This window comes from Papilio machaon, chromosome 14 (genome assembly GCF_912999745.1).
Source record: "Papilio machaon chromosome 14, ilPapMach1.1, whole genome shotgun sequence".
Taxonomy (NCBI): domain Eukaryota; kingdom Metazoa; phylum Arthropoda; class Insecta; order Lepidoptera; family Papilionidae; genus Papilio; species Papilio machaon.
In genome coordinates, this window is record NC_059999.1 from 4,239,501 (window position 1) to 4,257,217 (window position 17,717).

Consider the following 17,717-nt stretch of genomic DNA (forward strand, 5'->3'; position numbering starts at 1 on the left):
GAAGGTGATGTGCAAACGTGTTGAAAAACTTACCGGACAGCACGTTTTTAATATTTAAATATTAAGGATAAAATGTACATCAGTAATATCGTAGAGTCACGTATCATCAGGTGAACGTACTGACCGTCCGATAACCAAACGATATAATATATTATTATGCCGCGTACATTGGCGTATCAAACATTGCTTGCGAATTTTTGGCGTGGTAATCGAACAGAAGCATATCGTATTTTATGCACTCATAAAAAGTTTAACCGCAGCGGAGGTACAAGAGCGATGCACAAAGAATAGCAATGCATTCTGGAATTTAGCAAAGCATTAAAAGTGAAAGAGTTCGAAAGTTCGCTTCCTACATCACGAGCGTAAGATATGGCGCATGCACGGATTATAATCGCGATGTAACAGACAGGGCTTTGTGCAACAGTTATGCAAAACGCAATCGTGCGGATCTCGCTCGACGTGGGCCGATTCTGCCACCTATTACCCCCCACTACCCGCCACTCTTCATTCCTTTGAGTTCGCAAAACAATATGAAATCAGCGACATCACGATGGCCTAGATATATCGAAGATGAAGCTTGGTAAAATAGGCTTCAAATTCCTATATCTTAAAATCAATAATCTATGAAAACACTAGTATTTGTGTCATGAATGTATAAATATATTGTTGAGTAAATATAGTTCAATAGCGAATGCATTTTAATCGTACGGAACGTAATGTAAGATTTGTAACAAATCGTGTTATCAAAATATTAGGCATGCTTCAGAAAAAAGAAGGATTTTACACTTGAAATAAACCTGTGATGAAAAAAATCCAATCGCTTTTCCGTACTTAATACAATTAAATGACATTCTCATTTCGGTCTTTTTGGTAGCCGACCAAAGACTAGTGTTGGGAATAGACTGCACCAATTTTAGACAAATCAAGAAAAGATATTTAAAGTATCGATATAAGTATCGATTGTGAAATATGTCCGGTGTAGCACGGCGTCTGGCTCCTCTCCGGCCGGCCGTGTCATTACGAAACAAGAAAAGAAAGTTTAAGATCGTTCCGGGCGAGAGAATGCCGCTATGCTAACGTTGCACTGCCGACTTGCAATTGTAACACCATCAGCCCTATATCCAGCTCCGGTAGTAATGTAACCCCTCCTTTAAATCGGACATGCATTTATATACAGTTCTAATTAAATTATTGATTGATCAAAACCATGCTAAAGTTCGTCTAGACATTTGAGAAGACGTAACAATGGCGAAATTAAAGAACAGCTCATTGTGTTCTAACATTTATGCTCATATTTATTTACAAACATTTTGAATGTTATATCGACTTTATAATTTGAACAAAAATCGCATAACGAATATAATTGCACGCTAATTAGTAAATCTGCGAACATTTGTGTAAGGCCGTGACTGATTCAAGAAAAAAAAAACAAGAGATGAATATCAAGATAAGTTTGTTAGTAATACACACGAAAACTATGAAATTGGAGCAATCAAGAAACTGACCGTGTTTCGAGCAAGTCAAGAATATCAAATAGTCTCGGAGTTGTTGCGTAAGATTATAAGTTTACGGGCAATTATGTAAAGTTGTGTCGAGAAGTGGGTAGAGGCGCGGAGCATGTTACGAGTTGCTTATGGTAAAAGTGTTACGCCGCGTGCTCGATAGCTCAGAGTTGTGACGCAACGCTGCAAATGTGTGCCAAAACTGCACTCGAACCTCAGCCGCGGACGCCGAGCGGGCCGCAAGTGTTACACGGCTGCAAGCCACGTCTTACGGAACGAAAGTGAAACTAGATCGTCATTTACAAGCGCTGCACTGAAGCTTGTTTTCGCAATATCTAAAACACAGTACAACTTCCTAATGATAACGAATTATGTTGATAAATCCTAATTTAATAAAGTAGTTGCTATAAATTCTAGAAACTAAGTTTAAACGTGTTCGCATTTATAAATAGGAAACAGATTGAGGGATCGAACACTCTAATATAAGTCCAATGTAACTAAATTCAAGGTTGTGACTTAATCAAAAAACGTTTTGGCAAAACTCAACAACTTTAGTGCAACTCTTGTCTACTTAAACATCTCAACTTTGACGTTATCGGACAAGTCTCTATCGGCTTAGGGCTTGAGACACCGATAATATCGGGTAATAATTATAATGTTCATATCAATACCACATTTTGCTACTGTAATGCTTACGACACAAATAAAGATTGTTTTTACTGTAATTTAAATTTAAAAATAAAAAAAACCTTAAAAAATGATAAAACAATCTGTATAATTTATCACATTGCATGTTTATCAATATTTACAACGATATTTACATGTATTGCTCAATATTTTTATTTCGTTAAAACAAGAAAGTGTCTCCACTGGTTTTGTAAAGGGATTAAAAATAAGTTAAAATAATTATATTGTTTTTAAAAGTTATTACGTACCATAGTTTATCAGGCGGAGAGATAAGATGCACGACGTATATACAGTACCCCTTTGTTTATGCACTACACTCCAATAAGGTCTCAGATATGCATTATCACCCGCATAAGTACTTCTTCTATAACCATCTATTTGCTTACTCACTTCAATCGCCTATTATTTGTCTACAAAGTAAATAGGAGACAGAAATATCTTTTAGTATACGTGTTTTGTTTACATAACTACAAAAGTACATATAAAATGTTATTTCTGAGATATTATTTAATGAATCGTAAATATTTATATCATTACTTCATACTTAGCTAATTATTTATCGTTTAGTAAGTATTTTATTATTTATTTTAGGCTTTAAAGTAATCAGTTCATTAAGGTTCATAATTAACTCTATAAATAATAGTTGTATATGACTTTTAATTTTGTGGTAGATAGACATTAGAAATTTATGAAGGTTACGCGAATTTACTGTACTTACATTTGATCACAATATATGACAGGCATATGCAGTCAACGACGGAAACAGAGCAAGTTTAAAAAAATAAAACAAATCGGTTTCCACTAACAACAATAATTTGAACTTACTATGCTTAGTATTACAAATTTAAAAACTGTGTTGTAAATTTCAAGATGTGTCCGTACCTTTAACATATTCACGTACGCGGCCGTGGGCGTAGCCTGCACGACGACAATGCCGCCCGGCCGGCAATGAACCCTCACATTTGCTTTGCCGAAACAATTAGCAGAGCTTCACAACCACATACACAGCGACGCGTTCCTTTATCTACGTATTATACATAGCTAAATTTGACATTTGTTTTTGTATAATAGCATTTTATAAAGAATATAAACGATAATTATTAATACAAAAATGTCAATACGTTTTTAATATTAGAATTTAGCTTCTAGGGTTTCGAGATCTGTATTATAATTTAAACTAATTTTCTTAACTACCAAAATTGGTAGTTTAGGTCAATAGCGCAATTGTTTACCCACCGCTTAATAATGCTAATTCGAGATATTTTTTTTCTTAAATTTTAATGAACTTAACGTGGGCGTCGAGTGGTTTGGCGCAATGAGCGACAGGGCCGCGCCTACCACGAATTAGAATCTTGTGACTATATGAGTAAAGTAAGAATAGATCGTCGCATTGTGTAAGAATGGTTCAAGGCGAGCTGGATATTAAAAATCTAAACATTATTTGGAAAGCTTCAGCACCTTGAGGTGTGTTTGAGCGTCCATCTCGCAGATCCGTCCCCGGTCGTGGCGAGGTCGTGCGGCTGGTCGGGGGGAACAAAGGGCCGTGACTCACGTCCGGGCTGCGATGGCCGGAGAAAGGAACAGTTCTCGAAATAGAATAATGACCGGTGGACCTGGCCTACGCTCGTTCGACAAATCGAGCTGCACAGTCGTGCGGAGTTACACATGAACAGATTTAAGCTTAGTCGTTATATTCATTTGGTCTGGAAATATCTTACCGGCTACTCGCATACGCGACGTGTTTATTGATAAGTAAAATCTCTAAACACGTTCCTTGCATACGAGCAACGATTGAGTGAGACGAACCGGTTGCAATCGGCATTTATGAACGCGTTTTCCCACTGCGCTCGCTCGTTTTGTAAATTAATGTAAATGCAAATAGCGCGATAATCGAATAAATTCCACGGTCACCGCAAGGCAACGAATTCTGTCGGTATATGAAACTAATCGTGTCACATTGCCGCGCAAAGCGACAACATTATAGGAAATAATCTAAAATAGCTGATTGTCTCCACTGAACGCTAGGCTGGTGGCGACTCCCACGATCGAAACTTATTGTTCACTGCACTCGAAGGTTTCTGCAACGCCTGGCCGTTGAGAAACAGCGGAGGTGGCGGCTTAGAGGCCAGACCCGGCCATTTGAGAAACCTTACCGCTTTAAATTGCGAAAATTGTTGGAAAGCTTGTTCGCGTTGAAATCTTAAACATAAATTAGCTATTGGCTACTGTTTATGAGAAAAATAACGACCTTTATTTTCTTATTTCAATTTAAAAATCAAATATTATGATAGATGGCGACTGAATACATAGTAGCTCGCATCTATGTTCGTCTACCTAACAACGGTCTAAATAGAACGATAAATTTTGGGATAGCTTCGATAACCTAGTTTATTTCCACCGTTTTATTAATTTTATGAATGAGCTCGTAAAGTTGATTAACGGAAGTTTACAGGTGACGCGTGTGATATTCAAAAGGTGGTGGGCGGAGAACGGGAGGGCAATTACAATGCCTTTATCTGAACACGTGGAGAGCTAATCACGTCGCGTGACCTCCGTCGCTAACCGGCAGCGTGTTAGCACACAGAAAATGTTACGCCTTACACAACACACGGTGTAGACAGAAGATCAATGAACTATATCGAGTGGGTCCTCATTGTTGACTATGTTTCAAGAATAAGACGCTCCCCTTTTCACCAAGGTCAGTTCTAAAATGTTACATTAGCATACTATATGTAAGTGATTTTTAACGTGTGCGGATAAATATGTGCTATTGGGGTTTTATATAAAAAATTATTAAACACTTCGATTCAACATATTATAACGTTTATTTCCGATCGCACTAGACGAGTTTTCATTTTCCTCATTGATTGAACGTCGGGTATACGTTAATTAATCTCGAGTTAATTATTGTAACGACTACAAAATAATACTCTGTAACGCATTGTGTAAAGTTGTTATCTTTGCCTTTGTTGAGGCGTTTCCTCTCATTATTTTGCAAACGATAAGCAATGTATAACGCGTAAATAATGTAAAAAAACACGATCGACGATTGGGTAGGTAGTAGCGGCTAAATATTATTGCGTTGCGATATACAAGTAACGTCATGTTTACTTTATACTTTACTGATCGAATAAATTATTCCAAGATGGTCATTTTTATAGTATTTAATTTAGTTGGTTCGCCAAAAATTAGATTTTTGACTTTGAAACTTTGATTACCTGTCAGTTTTGATATGATAATTGTTAATACATTTTTAAACATCTTTTTAAGCTTCATAAAAGCTTTTTGTTCAAATCGTTATTTTTTTATAAACTACCTGCAATTCAGCATTATCTATAGAAAGCCTGTGTAACCTGTGAAGGTACCTACCCAATTTTCTGAACAATACTAAGCGTGGTATACAAAGGTCTCTGTGCAGGTAGAAAAAAAACTTTTCAATATAATAATAATACACGGAGCGGTTGTATTTGTAAATAGGCAGGTAGACGGTTGTAGGTGTATTTACGGCCTCAACGGTTTTGAGATTTTTTTTATTTACGAAAGGCCGAAACACAAAAAAAAACACCAGTGCACCTTTCGAATTTCCCACTGCCAGAATTCAATGCGATCTATTGTATAATCGTGGCCAAAGATCACCTGAGTTTAGCAAATGAAATTATGTAAATGTTTTCAATATTATTTTAGTAACGTTCATCACCATTTTGAGATATCTAGCTAGTTTATAATAAGTCATTGTTTGTTATTCGTTGCTCGGGTAATTAAATCTGCAATAAGTAAAAAATTTTGACAAATACATGGATTTGAATGTGTAAAGGTTTTAGAAAATTGTGAAAATAATATGACATAGTTATTAATTTACAGCTTAAAGTATTTCTTGCTTTATTGACAATCCTCATATAATATTACACTTCTGTGTATACAAAGACCCCTACTATCCCCTACCCTAAATAACCGAATGTAAAATGGCGCTGAGCAACAAGTGGTTCATATGCAATGTAAAACACCACAAAAACGGATAGCAGGTAGCGTAAAAGACGAGCGAACGATTTATAACTATGTGAATTAGCTAATAGAACCGGTTTTGCCCCACCACAACACTTGAGCTTCGTAACGTATATACAAGCAATTGTGTGACTTATGACAACCGCTCAAGTTCACTTTTGTATTGCACGAAGTATAATAATATGAGCCGTACCAGTCACACCACTTAACCGAGTCTGTTCTTCACCCCTGCTGAGATTTGAAAAGGATTTGTCAAGCTATATTACTGACGATCGCTTATGTAAAAAAACTTACATTATATTCTATTCAGCCAAGGATGAGCTATTTAGTACAAAAATAAATTCTTTTTAAATAATATTAAACCATAACTTTTATAATCGTTATGTAGTTGTTAGAAAATTTCAAGCTGTTGGAGTGTGAGAGATTAATTCAAATAAAATATGTAAATAGAGAATTTCTGCTCTTTTTACATTAGTAACGGAAGAAATAGTTGTAAATTAATTTTATTTCTACACTGAACAAATAAGATAGTAACAAATTCATCAAAATTAGAAATAGTGAATTCAAAAATTTTAAGCTCAAGTTTGAAGTAGCCATGTCAGATTGTGCGTTCTTTATTTTAAAAACTTTAAAAACAAGAATTCCTATTGACAAGTTTTCTTGTGTATACGATTTCAAAGTATCACCTTACTTTTACTTTTCCAAGGAAACTGGCTATGCGTCTCGCCAGATCGTATTCAATTCCACAACACTTCGTGAACGGACTGGTCCCACCGGCGCAATCGCACGCAATACTAGCAACTGGTTTAACTTATTTTCCGTATAATGTAATTATGGAGTTAGGAACCATTGACTTAGGCAGTACAAGGAAAGGGGAAATTCAACTTACCTTGTTTAGCGCAGGTGTACAGTTGGGTAGTTACGGACTACAACTAACTTAACGATGACGATATAGAATTTTAAAATGTAGTTTATTACCTTTAAATTATTTTTTAAAAAGTAGTAGAAATTACATTATTTATTCTTAAAAAAGTGCTGTTTCTACAAAAAAACAATAAAAACAACAACAAACAATATGAAAAACCATATAAAAAATGTACTTTTGCCTTTGATCAACACAAGCAAAAGTTAATATTAAATAATATTAGTTAACAATTGTTATTGTTGATCGACATAAATTTATTTTAATATAGAATTACTATTTACAGCAACTAATTAATTACGAATAATATTTCATAATTATCATTAAAATAACCATAAACAGTAAAACTATGAATAAAAAACAAACTTTACATTGCATTAGTTATGAAAATTAACTTGTTCGTATTCTGCAGCCACATGGACAAAACATACGACAGTAAGAATTATATCGGTATGTAGGTATGTTGTATGCATTATTTTTGTGAACTATTTTACTCTTACACTACTAGGAGAACTACTACTACTACTTCATTTGTAAAAATTTTTAGTCTTATGAAAGTCGTTGCATTTTTTAAATTCACGCTATTACTGGGTAGTACAATCATTTTGAAAATCGTTTCAAAAACTGTTATTATTATATAAACTAATAAATGGTTACAATTCTGGTATGATTTTACTTAAATAGAAAGAATTTAATTTTTTTTAAGTTTTTAATTTGACCGAAAAATGGCAATTACATTTACTAAGAAATTTGAGTGACATTTAAGGTTATAAAATACATACATAAAAGGTTAAGATTTTCAACATTATTTAGTTTAGTTTGATATAGCGAAGGCAGTTTGCAATTTATAACACGTTCTTAAATATCTTTCATACATTTAAAAACTATTATAAAGTTGTAGTAAAAGTTTGGTGACAAAAAGTTCCATAAGTTAAAAACGTGGTCTATTGTTAACTAAATGCAATATTTGTACTAAACGCCATTTTTATACCAATTACTATTATAATCAAAAATCTGCAACGAAAAAATAATAATTAAAGAAGTCTTACCTTCAAGAACAGATCCCCAAAATCATACAGAGCAGACTGATGCATTATGGCTGTAGACATTATGTTAAACCAACTCGACACTAATTTTGATCCAGGATTTTAGAGCTTGTTTTGCGTAGTTGACAAACTGATCCACTAAATCACGATACGTTCAAGGAACTCACTGCAATTTTGTTGGAGTAAAATAATTAGTCCACGATGTTTCGACAAGAATTTAAAAGAATCTCTGCATAAAGTTTATTGAATGTTGTAAGAGTACGAGAATTCGTTGCGTTTTTGTTTTTCGTTCGGTGACCACAGATTGAGTCCGAACTAGTTGGCCGAGGGCGGTGATTTTTTTTTCCTGTGCCCTCCACGATTAAGCCAGAACAATTTTTTTTTGAACACAATTTCGCATTAGTTGCGAAAATGGACAAAACAGTCCTTTGTTTCGAAAAGTCTTGTTCACTTTTATTTTTCGCGTCTATACGGAAAAAACACAAATATCGGTCAAAACTCTGCGCGAACTGTATCTATATACTTTAGACAATAAATACTTTTTAGTTCCCGACTTTATACACCAAAATGTCTTTATACTGGCTGTATAAATCGCAAGATTAAAAAAATAAATCGCAGTGTCAACGTCCGCGCAAAACGCACCACACGTTCATTCCGTATCACGCTCGCTCGCGCACTGAGCCTGCGATTCGGTTCGCCCGTGACTTGTGAGCCCGCGGCAGGCGGGTGGATTTTGTTTTCAAATCAAACAGCGCGATCACGTTTTGGAGCGAGATTCGTTTTCCGCTCGGCCGCTCTCGGCTTCCATCGGCTGTTTTCGACGGTTTGTTGTTGCTCCGACAGCCACAACAAAAGTGACAAAACTCTCCCATGGCAGCCCGCTCTTGCTTTTTATATTACGTTTATTACGGGATACTTTTTAGACTACGCAACAACAAGAACTTATAAACATTAATTAGGACGACATTTGCTTCATGCTGTTTATAATAACTTACCTACTACAGTAAGTAATGAAACAACTATTTACGTATTATTAATAACCATTAACTATACTACAATTTTGTGGTTTAAGATCTTTATTTCTCTAAGAATTAACAAAATCACTGTATGTGAAACAAATTATAACATACAATTCAAATTACACTTCAGTTTTCATAAAATTACTTGAACATTTTAACTTGGTTTTACATTCAATGTGCAATGCCATACATTGAATTACAATTAATGTATCAATACACAGTCATTTTTAAATAATACCATGCTGCCATTCTGGAAGACATAATGATGCCTGTATTGGTACTTGAAGAATTTGCTCTTGAGCCTAGTGAATACCCGTCAACTATATAGAATTCGGCGAGGAAGTGCTAAAAAATAAGTGGCCAGAACGGTGAACAAACGCAAAAAGTTGTAATTTTAGAGCTGGTTCGACCAATGGCGGTAACCGCTGCCCGCGTCCGTTTTAAGGCTCCTGTTATTTTAACCATAGTAGCGGTTTGACATATAACTTATTTATTATAGAGAATAAGACTAAAATCTCCATAGTATGTACTAAAATTTCATATTTAAACTTATTGATTGATTTAATTATATATTAATATAAATATTATTAGATAGGATGTATAAAATATAAATAGTTTTAATTTTAATATATGGTTAATATGAAGAATATTTATGTCAATGCGACAAGTCAGAGCAATTAGATAGATTATATTAAGACCATTTTGTTTAGATTGTATGTCAATAAAATAAATATACCAGGCGGTTAATTTGTTTGTTAGTTATACATACAGTGAATAATTGATTTTTAATTACTTTCAATACGCTGACGCTCCGCTCGTCATTATGTTGTTAGTAGAATGTCCGCCGCGTCCCTCGAGCAACTTTTTATTATGGCATTCGTTGCAAACCCGTTTGTCGGTTTAGTGTTATGCGCTATGTTGCACCAACCATACGGGAATCGATGGTACCAAGTACTCCAACACTCACTGGTAAAAGGACGGCAGAGTTTCATGCTGTATAAACATAAACAAATTTTATCAAACCGTGGGTTTTCACGAACGTTCACGTTTTCCAAATTGAATAAGTAATGGCAATATATTTTAAGGGTATTTCGTTAGTGTAAACCTACAGTATAATGTTGGATCTCTGATTAGCTTTTAGTTAGTCAATAAATCTGTATCTATAGCCGTTACTTACATTAAAATCTGAACTTAGAAAAAACACACGTTTCTTGTTACTGGACTATAAAATACGCCGTTTTGTAATATATTAAGATCACATTAACTTCTATAAAAATAAGTTGTGACGCAGTTCTTTACTCTCATGGGAAATATTTTGTAATTCGAGTTGAAATATGTAACTTGTGTTAGGGTTTCAGACGTCAGTTTCAAATATAAAAACGTTATCTAGTCTTTGGCGTATTATTTATGGTTGTTTTCGTTTTATTTGGTCATTATCGTACTTTTGTTGCTTTATTAAAGAGGCTGCTGTATGTGAAGGCGCGGCTGTACCCCTACCAAGCCCAACATATATCATTATATAAATTACTAAATTAAGAAGGAAATATTTAAAATTCATTTCATTTAGAATAAAGAAGAATTACAACGCATTTCATCCTCATTTATTTTCGGCCACCTATTGTTTGTTACTTAAGATCTTTTTAAACTCAAGTTAATTTTAACATTTGTTCTATCCGGGGGGTCGTTGATACGGAATACAATTTAAAATTTGATAGTACTACTTCAATACTCTTTCAATTTATTCTAATTACTTGTTGAATTAAATTATTGATGAATTGTATCGATCGATTTGAATAGACATAAAACTGATAAAGATATTTGCTATTTTATCCAACATATTTCGGGAAAATTATTTGCCATTGACTTGGCGTTACTAGTTTAATTATTTAATTAATACTATATGAAATAATCGCCAATGTCCATTGTGATGCAATGTGAATATTTTATAATAGTTAACTTTTTAACCATTTAATTAACTACGGCAAGTTCAATTCAACAAGCATTATAACCTTGATTTATATCAGAATCGAATAGAAATATTTTTTTCAAAATTTTAGATCGAACGAAGTTGATTTAATCCTTACCATTAGTTAACCACAAAAAAGCATATGGTTTCACACGTCATTATTATGTAAGATAATTTTAATAAGAAAAAACAGCTGTATAAAACATAACTTTAATAACATCCTTATTGTCCTTCATAGGCGATGTTTTGAATATGAAATGACATTAAAAAATCCATTGTAAACGTATTTACAAATAAATATTTATACGGAACCACCGGGGCAGTGAACAATGACTATACATGACTGTTTTATATAATGTGTTGGTGTCGTGTGACGAGCACGTAGTGCTTAGTGCTTACTCCTAAAGTTATGGCGCTTGGAAACCTAATACATTGTATGCAAACACGCTTTGTATTACTGTCCGTACCTGTACACGAACTTTATAATTAACATATCACCATATCATAGTTTATTTGTGAAAAATTATACAATTAAAACATATATTTTCCGCAAGATGAAAAATATATTACGTAGTATATGCTCTAACCCTAAAATGTGCTTACAAAGTGTAGATTTAGTTATAAAAATCAACATTAGCGGACTTTGTTTGTGAACAATTAAGGATTTTGAGTACGGTAAATTGTCTGTACTTGTTAAGCAATGTAAAAATACATATATTCTAATTAAAGGTTTAATTTGAATAGAAGTTTAGATACAATCAAAATTCGATGATTGCATTCGGAGACTAAATAAGTCCTTGATTAATTCAGATTGCTTTGTAACCCGAAACATTGAGTCGGTTAGTCTGCTAGTCAATTAATTTGACTTTCCATTTTAGATTTAGTCTTAGTGCAGGAGCACTTACCAATTTGTACTGAATGAATTCTCTTTTACAATCCTATTAATAATTAATGAGATTATGATAATTATGTAATTAGTTAATCAAAGAATAAATAATTTACATTTACAGTAATTGTTATTATTGACTATTAATTAATAAAATGTTTATTTAAATTACAAAATTATAATTAGTTATAAACCAAATATGACTAAAAATTAAATAGCACAGCAAAAATGAAAACATTTACACCATATACTTAAAAAGGTCAATTTCAAACGTACGTATTTCCAAGAATTCTTTTAGAATCTTTACTACTCGAAATTAAGTAAACAGGTTAGGAGTCTCAAATGAATTTAAAGGAACAAAACATTGCAAGAATTGGCTTAGACCTAATTCCAAGAAGTCTTTGATAATGTGGTGCTTTACTCTTAGTCATCTAGAATTTTAAACAATGAAACGACCAATGCGGGATCCACGACTTCTTGGTATCAAACAATAATGTAAACCCTGCTGATTAGTACGTAAGAAAGATTTTCATTACACTTCACGAAAATTGTAGTAGTTTTATTAGTAGATTATTGTTTGTTTTAGTGTTGTTTATAACGTAAAATAAACTTATTACTGTCTGAAATAGCGATCAGACTAAGTTCTTTTATAATGCCACCTGAACGAAATCGGGGACGATGGCTAGTTTTAACAAACAAACCGAAACTTCATTGAAACTTGATTCACAAGATATAAACAGTGCAGAGCGCGTAGATCCACTTCAATAGTTGAAAAGCTAAACAAATACGAATGTAAGGAAATGTTGACGACTTGCAAACAGTAACGCTATCAATTGAATTGCATCGTATTACCGTAGGTCTTATATCAGAGATCGTGTATAACAAAGTCACCTTTGTTGTTATCGACCGTTGTCTATTTTATATCGTAATAACATACTCGAGTGATTGTAAACACAATATTTTCTACTTCTAAAAGTCTATTGTTATACTCAGTTCGAAAATTATTGGATTGAATTTATTTGTTGAAAAATATTACGTAGATTCGATTTTCTTAGAATAACATACTTACACCAAAGAAGTCGAACTGATTACAAATGAGTCGTATAGTCCGACCAAGCGTCCAACAACCATATCTGGACCGGTAAGAGAGGCGCTGCTGTAGTGGTTAATTCTGTCAAAAAATATGTAAAACCAACATAGGCATAGGAAATGACATAAAAGAAAAAAATTACAAAAAAGCTACAGTATGACAATGATTTTGTGAAATGTTTTCGACATTGACAGGGGGGCACTAGTGAGCTATCATAAAGTCGGTCTGTAAATAAATATAATATTTATGTTTTATTTATTTTATTTAATTATTTATTTGTTTATTTTATTTAATCATTTATTTATTTATTGTATTTAAGTGAATAGCACTTTGTGAATATCAAAACAACACTATAAAAACATCTAGTGTCCGTTAATTTATGTGAATGTGCACGACCTACACAATCCTAAAGATATTATACAATTCATAACTTATTGTCTTCAATTTAATGCTTAACGTCGTTTTTGCGATTTGCGTTAAAGTAGGTATCATAGTTCAACAACAAACACCACCATCAATCAGTCCACCGTCTAATCAAAAAAAGGTCTTCAATACAAGTATAAAGCTAGGGTCGAATAGGAAGAAACTTTTATAGTCTACCGTAATGATTGGATTTCAAACCAAAAATAGCTGGTTTTCTAAAAGCTTGGTAAGTACATAATCATAATAACTGCGTATTTTAAGACCTATTGTAATTATTTTCTTATAATACATGCGGAATTGGAAAGTAGAAAATAATGCAGGTTGCATTTCAGACCCATATTGTATGTGGTGAAAAACACTAAGAAAATTGCATAAAATGGCAAAGCGGGTAATAATTTGGTGCGCATATACTTATATTGCGTTGAAATACGGCTGCGTCGATGCGGGCGCGGACGTCGCTTATCATGAACATATTACAGAATATATAACTCAGTATGTTATACGATAACTGATTTTTACTGCTCTAAATACTTATGTAACAACACCAGCAGTACGAAGTCGTAACGCGCCCCGACGCAACTAAATCACGAACTATGTTAGCGCGTTATCTCCGCGTTTCGTGTGCATTTTCGACATATATTTCGTTTATTTTGTTGCGCTCAAGTATGCTTAAGTAATTCATATTAAAAGTAACTATTTCAGTTTGTATACATTTACGAAATATTGTGTTACTTTTCAAGGAAATTAAAAGACTGTCTAATAAAAATACGACAATTGGTTTTTATTCAACTTGTATTAATTTTAATTCAGTTAACGTATACGTTAGTTACGTATTTAAAATAGTCCATAATTTAATTTCAGAAGGGCATCTTTGAAGCTTGGTTTAATTTACTTGAGGCTTACTTGAATTATATTCGAGTTACAAAACACATCCATCTCAACATTGAAATTTTTGCGTCACCACTCTTTATTCATTTCATTTTAATTTCGTCCATACATTCAACTATCCAACAGTCTGTCTCACATTTCGTTCATACTCTCATATTCACAATATCTTAAATCAGTTAAAATAAAGTGCTGTTCCAAAGTCTAGCTACAGTGTTGTATTACATTTTTGCAGTGTTATGTTTTGCAATGGAAAAAATCATATTCTGTAAACGTTAGCTATCGTTTCATTTCCGCTGGTCTCTCTATAGAGGTTTCAAATTGTATAATTTGATACTCCTATCTACGTCAATAGGTGAATATGATATATGATATTTGTAAAGTAATAAACACGTTATAAAAAAATAGTTACCAAACGTTTGTGCACTATTCAGTAATAAATATCAATCGATTTGCAATACCCAAAATAATAAAAAGTTAACTTATTAGACATACTGACGACATAGACGTCTACAACATTATTAATCGCAAAATATTTTTGACACTTTTACCTTTATACTGTTTCCTTGAGTTTAAATAAATTTGTTCGACACAGGTGCATTTGTTTCACTTGCTCAAATAGTGGTTAACATCTGCACTATTGTAATTACCGAATGTGTAACGCGGGCTCGTTGGTTCCGTCCAATGTAAATAATGAATAAAGCACGTGGCAGATTTGCACAATTGCGAAATATTTCCCACAAACACGTGACTTTAGAATATAGAAATGTATAATTCTAGAGTTATAATGTGTACTCAATCATTATCACCTTCTCTCTGGTCATATCCCAATCACGTGGGGCGGCGCACAAGGTTTTGTAAAACTTAAAGTTTTGGCTTAATTTTTTACAGCCGGCTGCCTGCTGGTTGCCAATCCTACTTGAGAGTAATAAACATAATAATTAAATGTATATAACAATCATCTCTTGGTTCCGTGGTATTTTGTCTATTTCCACCAATGAAGGTTTGCGATGTTAATCTAAATTTGCTTTTTAAAATACTGTTACTTAAATAAGGTAAGACTAGATTTAATTATTATAATCGTACGAATCTTCAACGTCATTAGCCTAACTTCAATTTCTTATCAGTAAATACTGTGAAACAAGACTCTGGAATATTTTAATAAAACATGTTCGGTTACACACATTGGTGCAGCACGAAAATAATGTCCTTAAAAAAAACGAAAATCCTGATTGTCTGAGGCTCTAATATATAGCGCCATCTATTGGGCGCTTTTAAAACAAAGATTTTAAAAACGTTTAATTTAAATATATAATATAGAATAAAATCTAACAATTGATTTATCGACGTAAAACAGTTACAACGAGTGAGATTTGTAGACGAATCGAATGACAACCCACTAGTCGGGTAAATGTACGTATCCTTCCCATTCTTTTTGAAAAAAAAAACCAGAGATAAAATATTTTTGTATAATATGTGTTCCGGGAATGAAAACTCACGGTCAAACATACAATCATCTTTATTGTCCTTATTTTATAAACGCTAAAATCATATCTTAATGAACAAATTTAATACGATGTTATCTTAATTAGGATCTGCATTTATTATCTTTTATAAAAACAGGAAAATTATAATATGCAACTCGATAGCAGCTAATTTTGCATTTCGCGGTAGTGATGTAAAATGAGAAAAATAAGATACGACTTTTTTATTTCTTTTACTAAAACATTATAATTCATAATACAAAAAAAAACTCAGTAAAGTCAGATATTATGTTTATTCTTTAAACTTGAAATCCCAGTTTGTGAATATCAATGAGTCTCGAAAATTAAAGAAAATAGCTGTTAAGCACTGTTGTTAAGTCTACTCAGTCTTACTATAGCAATGAAGATATTACAATATATGTCTAAGTATTAACTTTAGAAAACGAAGTACTGTACAGTCAGAGCCCTTCGCGGTGTTCCACTTCAAGAAAAGTTGCATTGTTTCTTGCTACGAGAAAAAATCTATGCCTTCTTTAAAAAATACTTATTAGATAGTAATGAGTAACGCAAACGACGGAATCATAGTAAAAAGCAATTAGTCGTGTACCACCGACCGATATTGTTTCGTACAGACATATTTAAAAGCTGCGTCCTGTGGGTTATTGTTCCGCGTCGTCGTCTCAATGTATTATATAATATGTTCACACGACTGTAGCTTTTGAGGTAGACCAACACCAGATTGCCCGATTGTACATAAAACCGAGGAAAAGGTATAGATTGCGACCAACTCTTGTAAACACATGACAGCACAACTTGATAAATTAGAATTACTTAAATGTTTATGTATACTTTAAATATATCTAAAGAGAATGGTAATTTAATGGCAATTGAATTGTTTAATGGATTGCAATAATAAATGTTAAAGTTGTTTCTTCCTATATTAAACATAAACGAGTAAAATAGCATTATACCTAAATAAATATTCAATTAATTATTTAAATGAATAAAAAGCTGAATTAATTAATTATTTAATTTATCGTTTTTTAATTTTTTATCATATTAAAATATAAATATTTGAACAACAAATATTTATTTTGCGTCTGTTCTTTTGGGAAGAATGCAAATCGAATTACCGTCTTATTTTGCAGTTATTAAAAGTAAGCTATTTAAAATGCAAAACGTAAGGTTGATCAAAATATTTTCGAAATCGTACATCAACACCAGTACCAATAAAAATACGATAACACACACATCATACAATTATCTCGTGAGATCATTAAGTTAAAGAGATGTGGAAATGTTTACTTATTTATAAAACCTAGATTGCTGTACATGTACATGCTTGTAAATGTAATTGTTGTTCTTTGTTGCTCTTTCAGTAATAAAACCACAAAACAAACTTATATGGACTAGATTGGTGGCATGCTAGTACTATAGAAACTCGAAAACAATATTGCTATCTTTCCAAATAAAAATACTACTTTAATACTTTAGTAAATGTGATGGAAAAGGTTAAGAAATAAAATGAATCGAATTGTTTACTTCTTGTCTAGGAACCATGACAGATAAAATAAAACATATAGATAAATTATGAATAAAACTCAACGTATTTTTTTTTCTTTAATTTATCTTCATAAAATTCCTTAGACAGCCCAATACGGCAAACGTAATATTCAGTAAATAATTTGTTACACCGAAATTGGACAGCCAAAGTAATTAAGTGAAGCCTTCAGCTTCAACTAAATATGCTGTTCAAAGGGCATGCGGCAAAGTGAAAGAAAACATGCTTATGAATTGTACAGTCG

At 32.8% G+C, this 17,717-nt stretch overlaps 1 protein-coding gene across 2 annotated transcripts in view; it reads right to left on the reverse strand.

Moving 5' to 3' along the window:
* LOC106711191 (protein TIS11) overlaps positions 1-8,884 on the reverse strand; it is a 33,430-nt gene extending 24,546 nt beyond the window's left edge. For both annotated transcript variants that reach the window (XM_045681024.1, XM_014503455.2), the window contains exon 1: positions 8,163-8,884. In XM_045681024.1, coding sequence (XP_045536980.1) covers positions 8,163-8,222 — 60 coding nt within the window. In that variant the 5' untranslated portion in view covers positions 8,223-8,884. The remainder of the gene's footprint in view (positions 1-8,162) is intronic.
* Between the last annotated feature and the right edge of the window lie 8,833 nt (positions 8,885-17,717).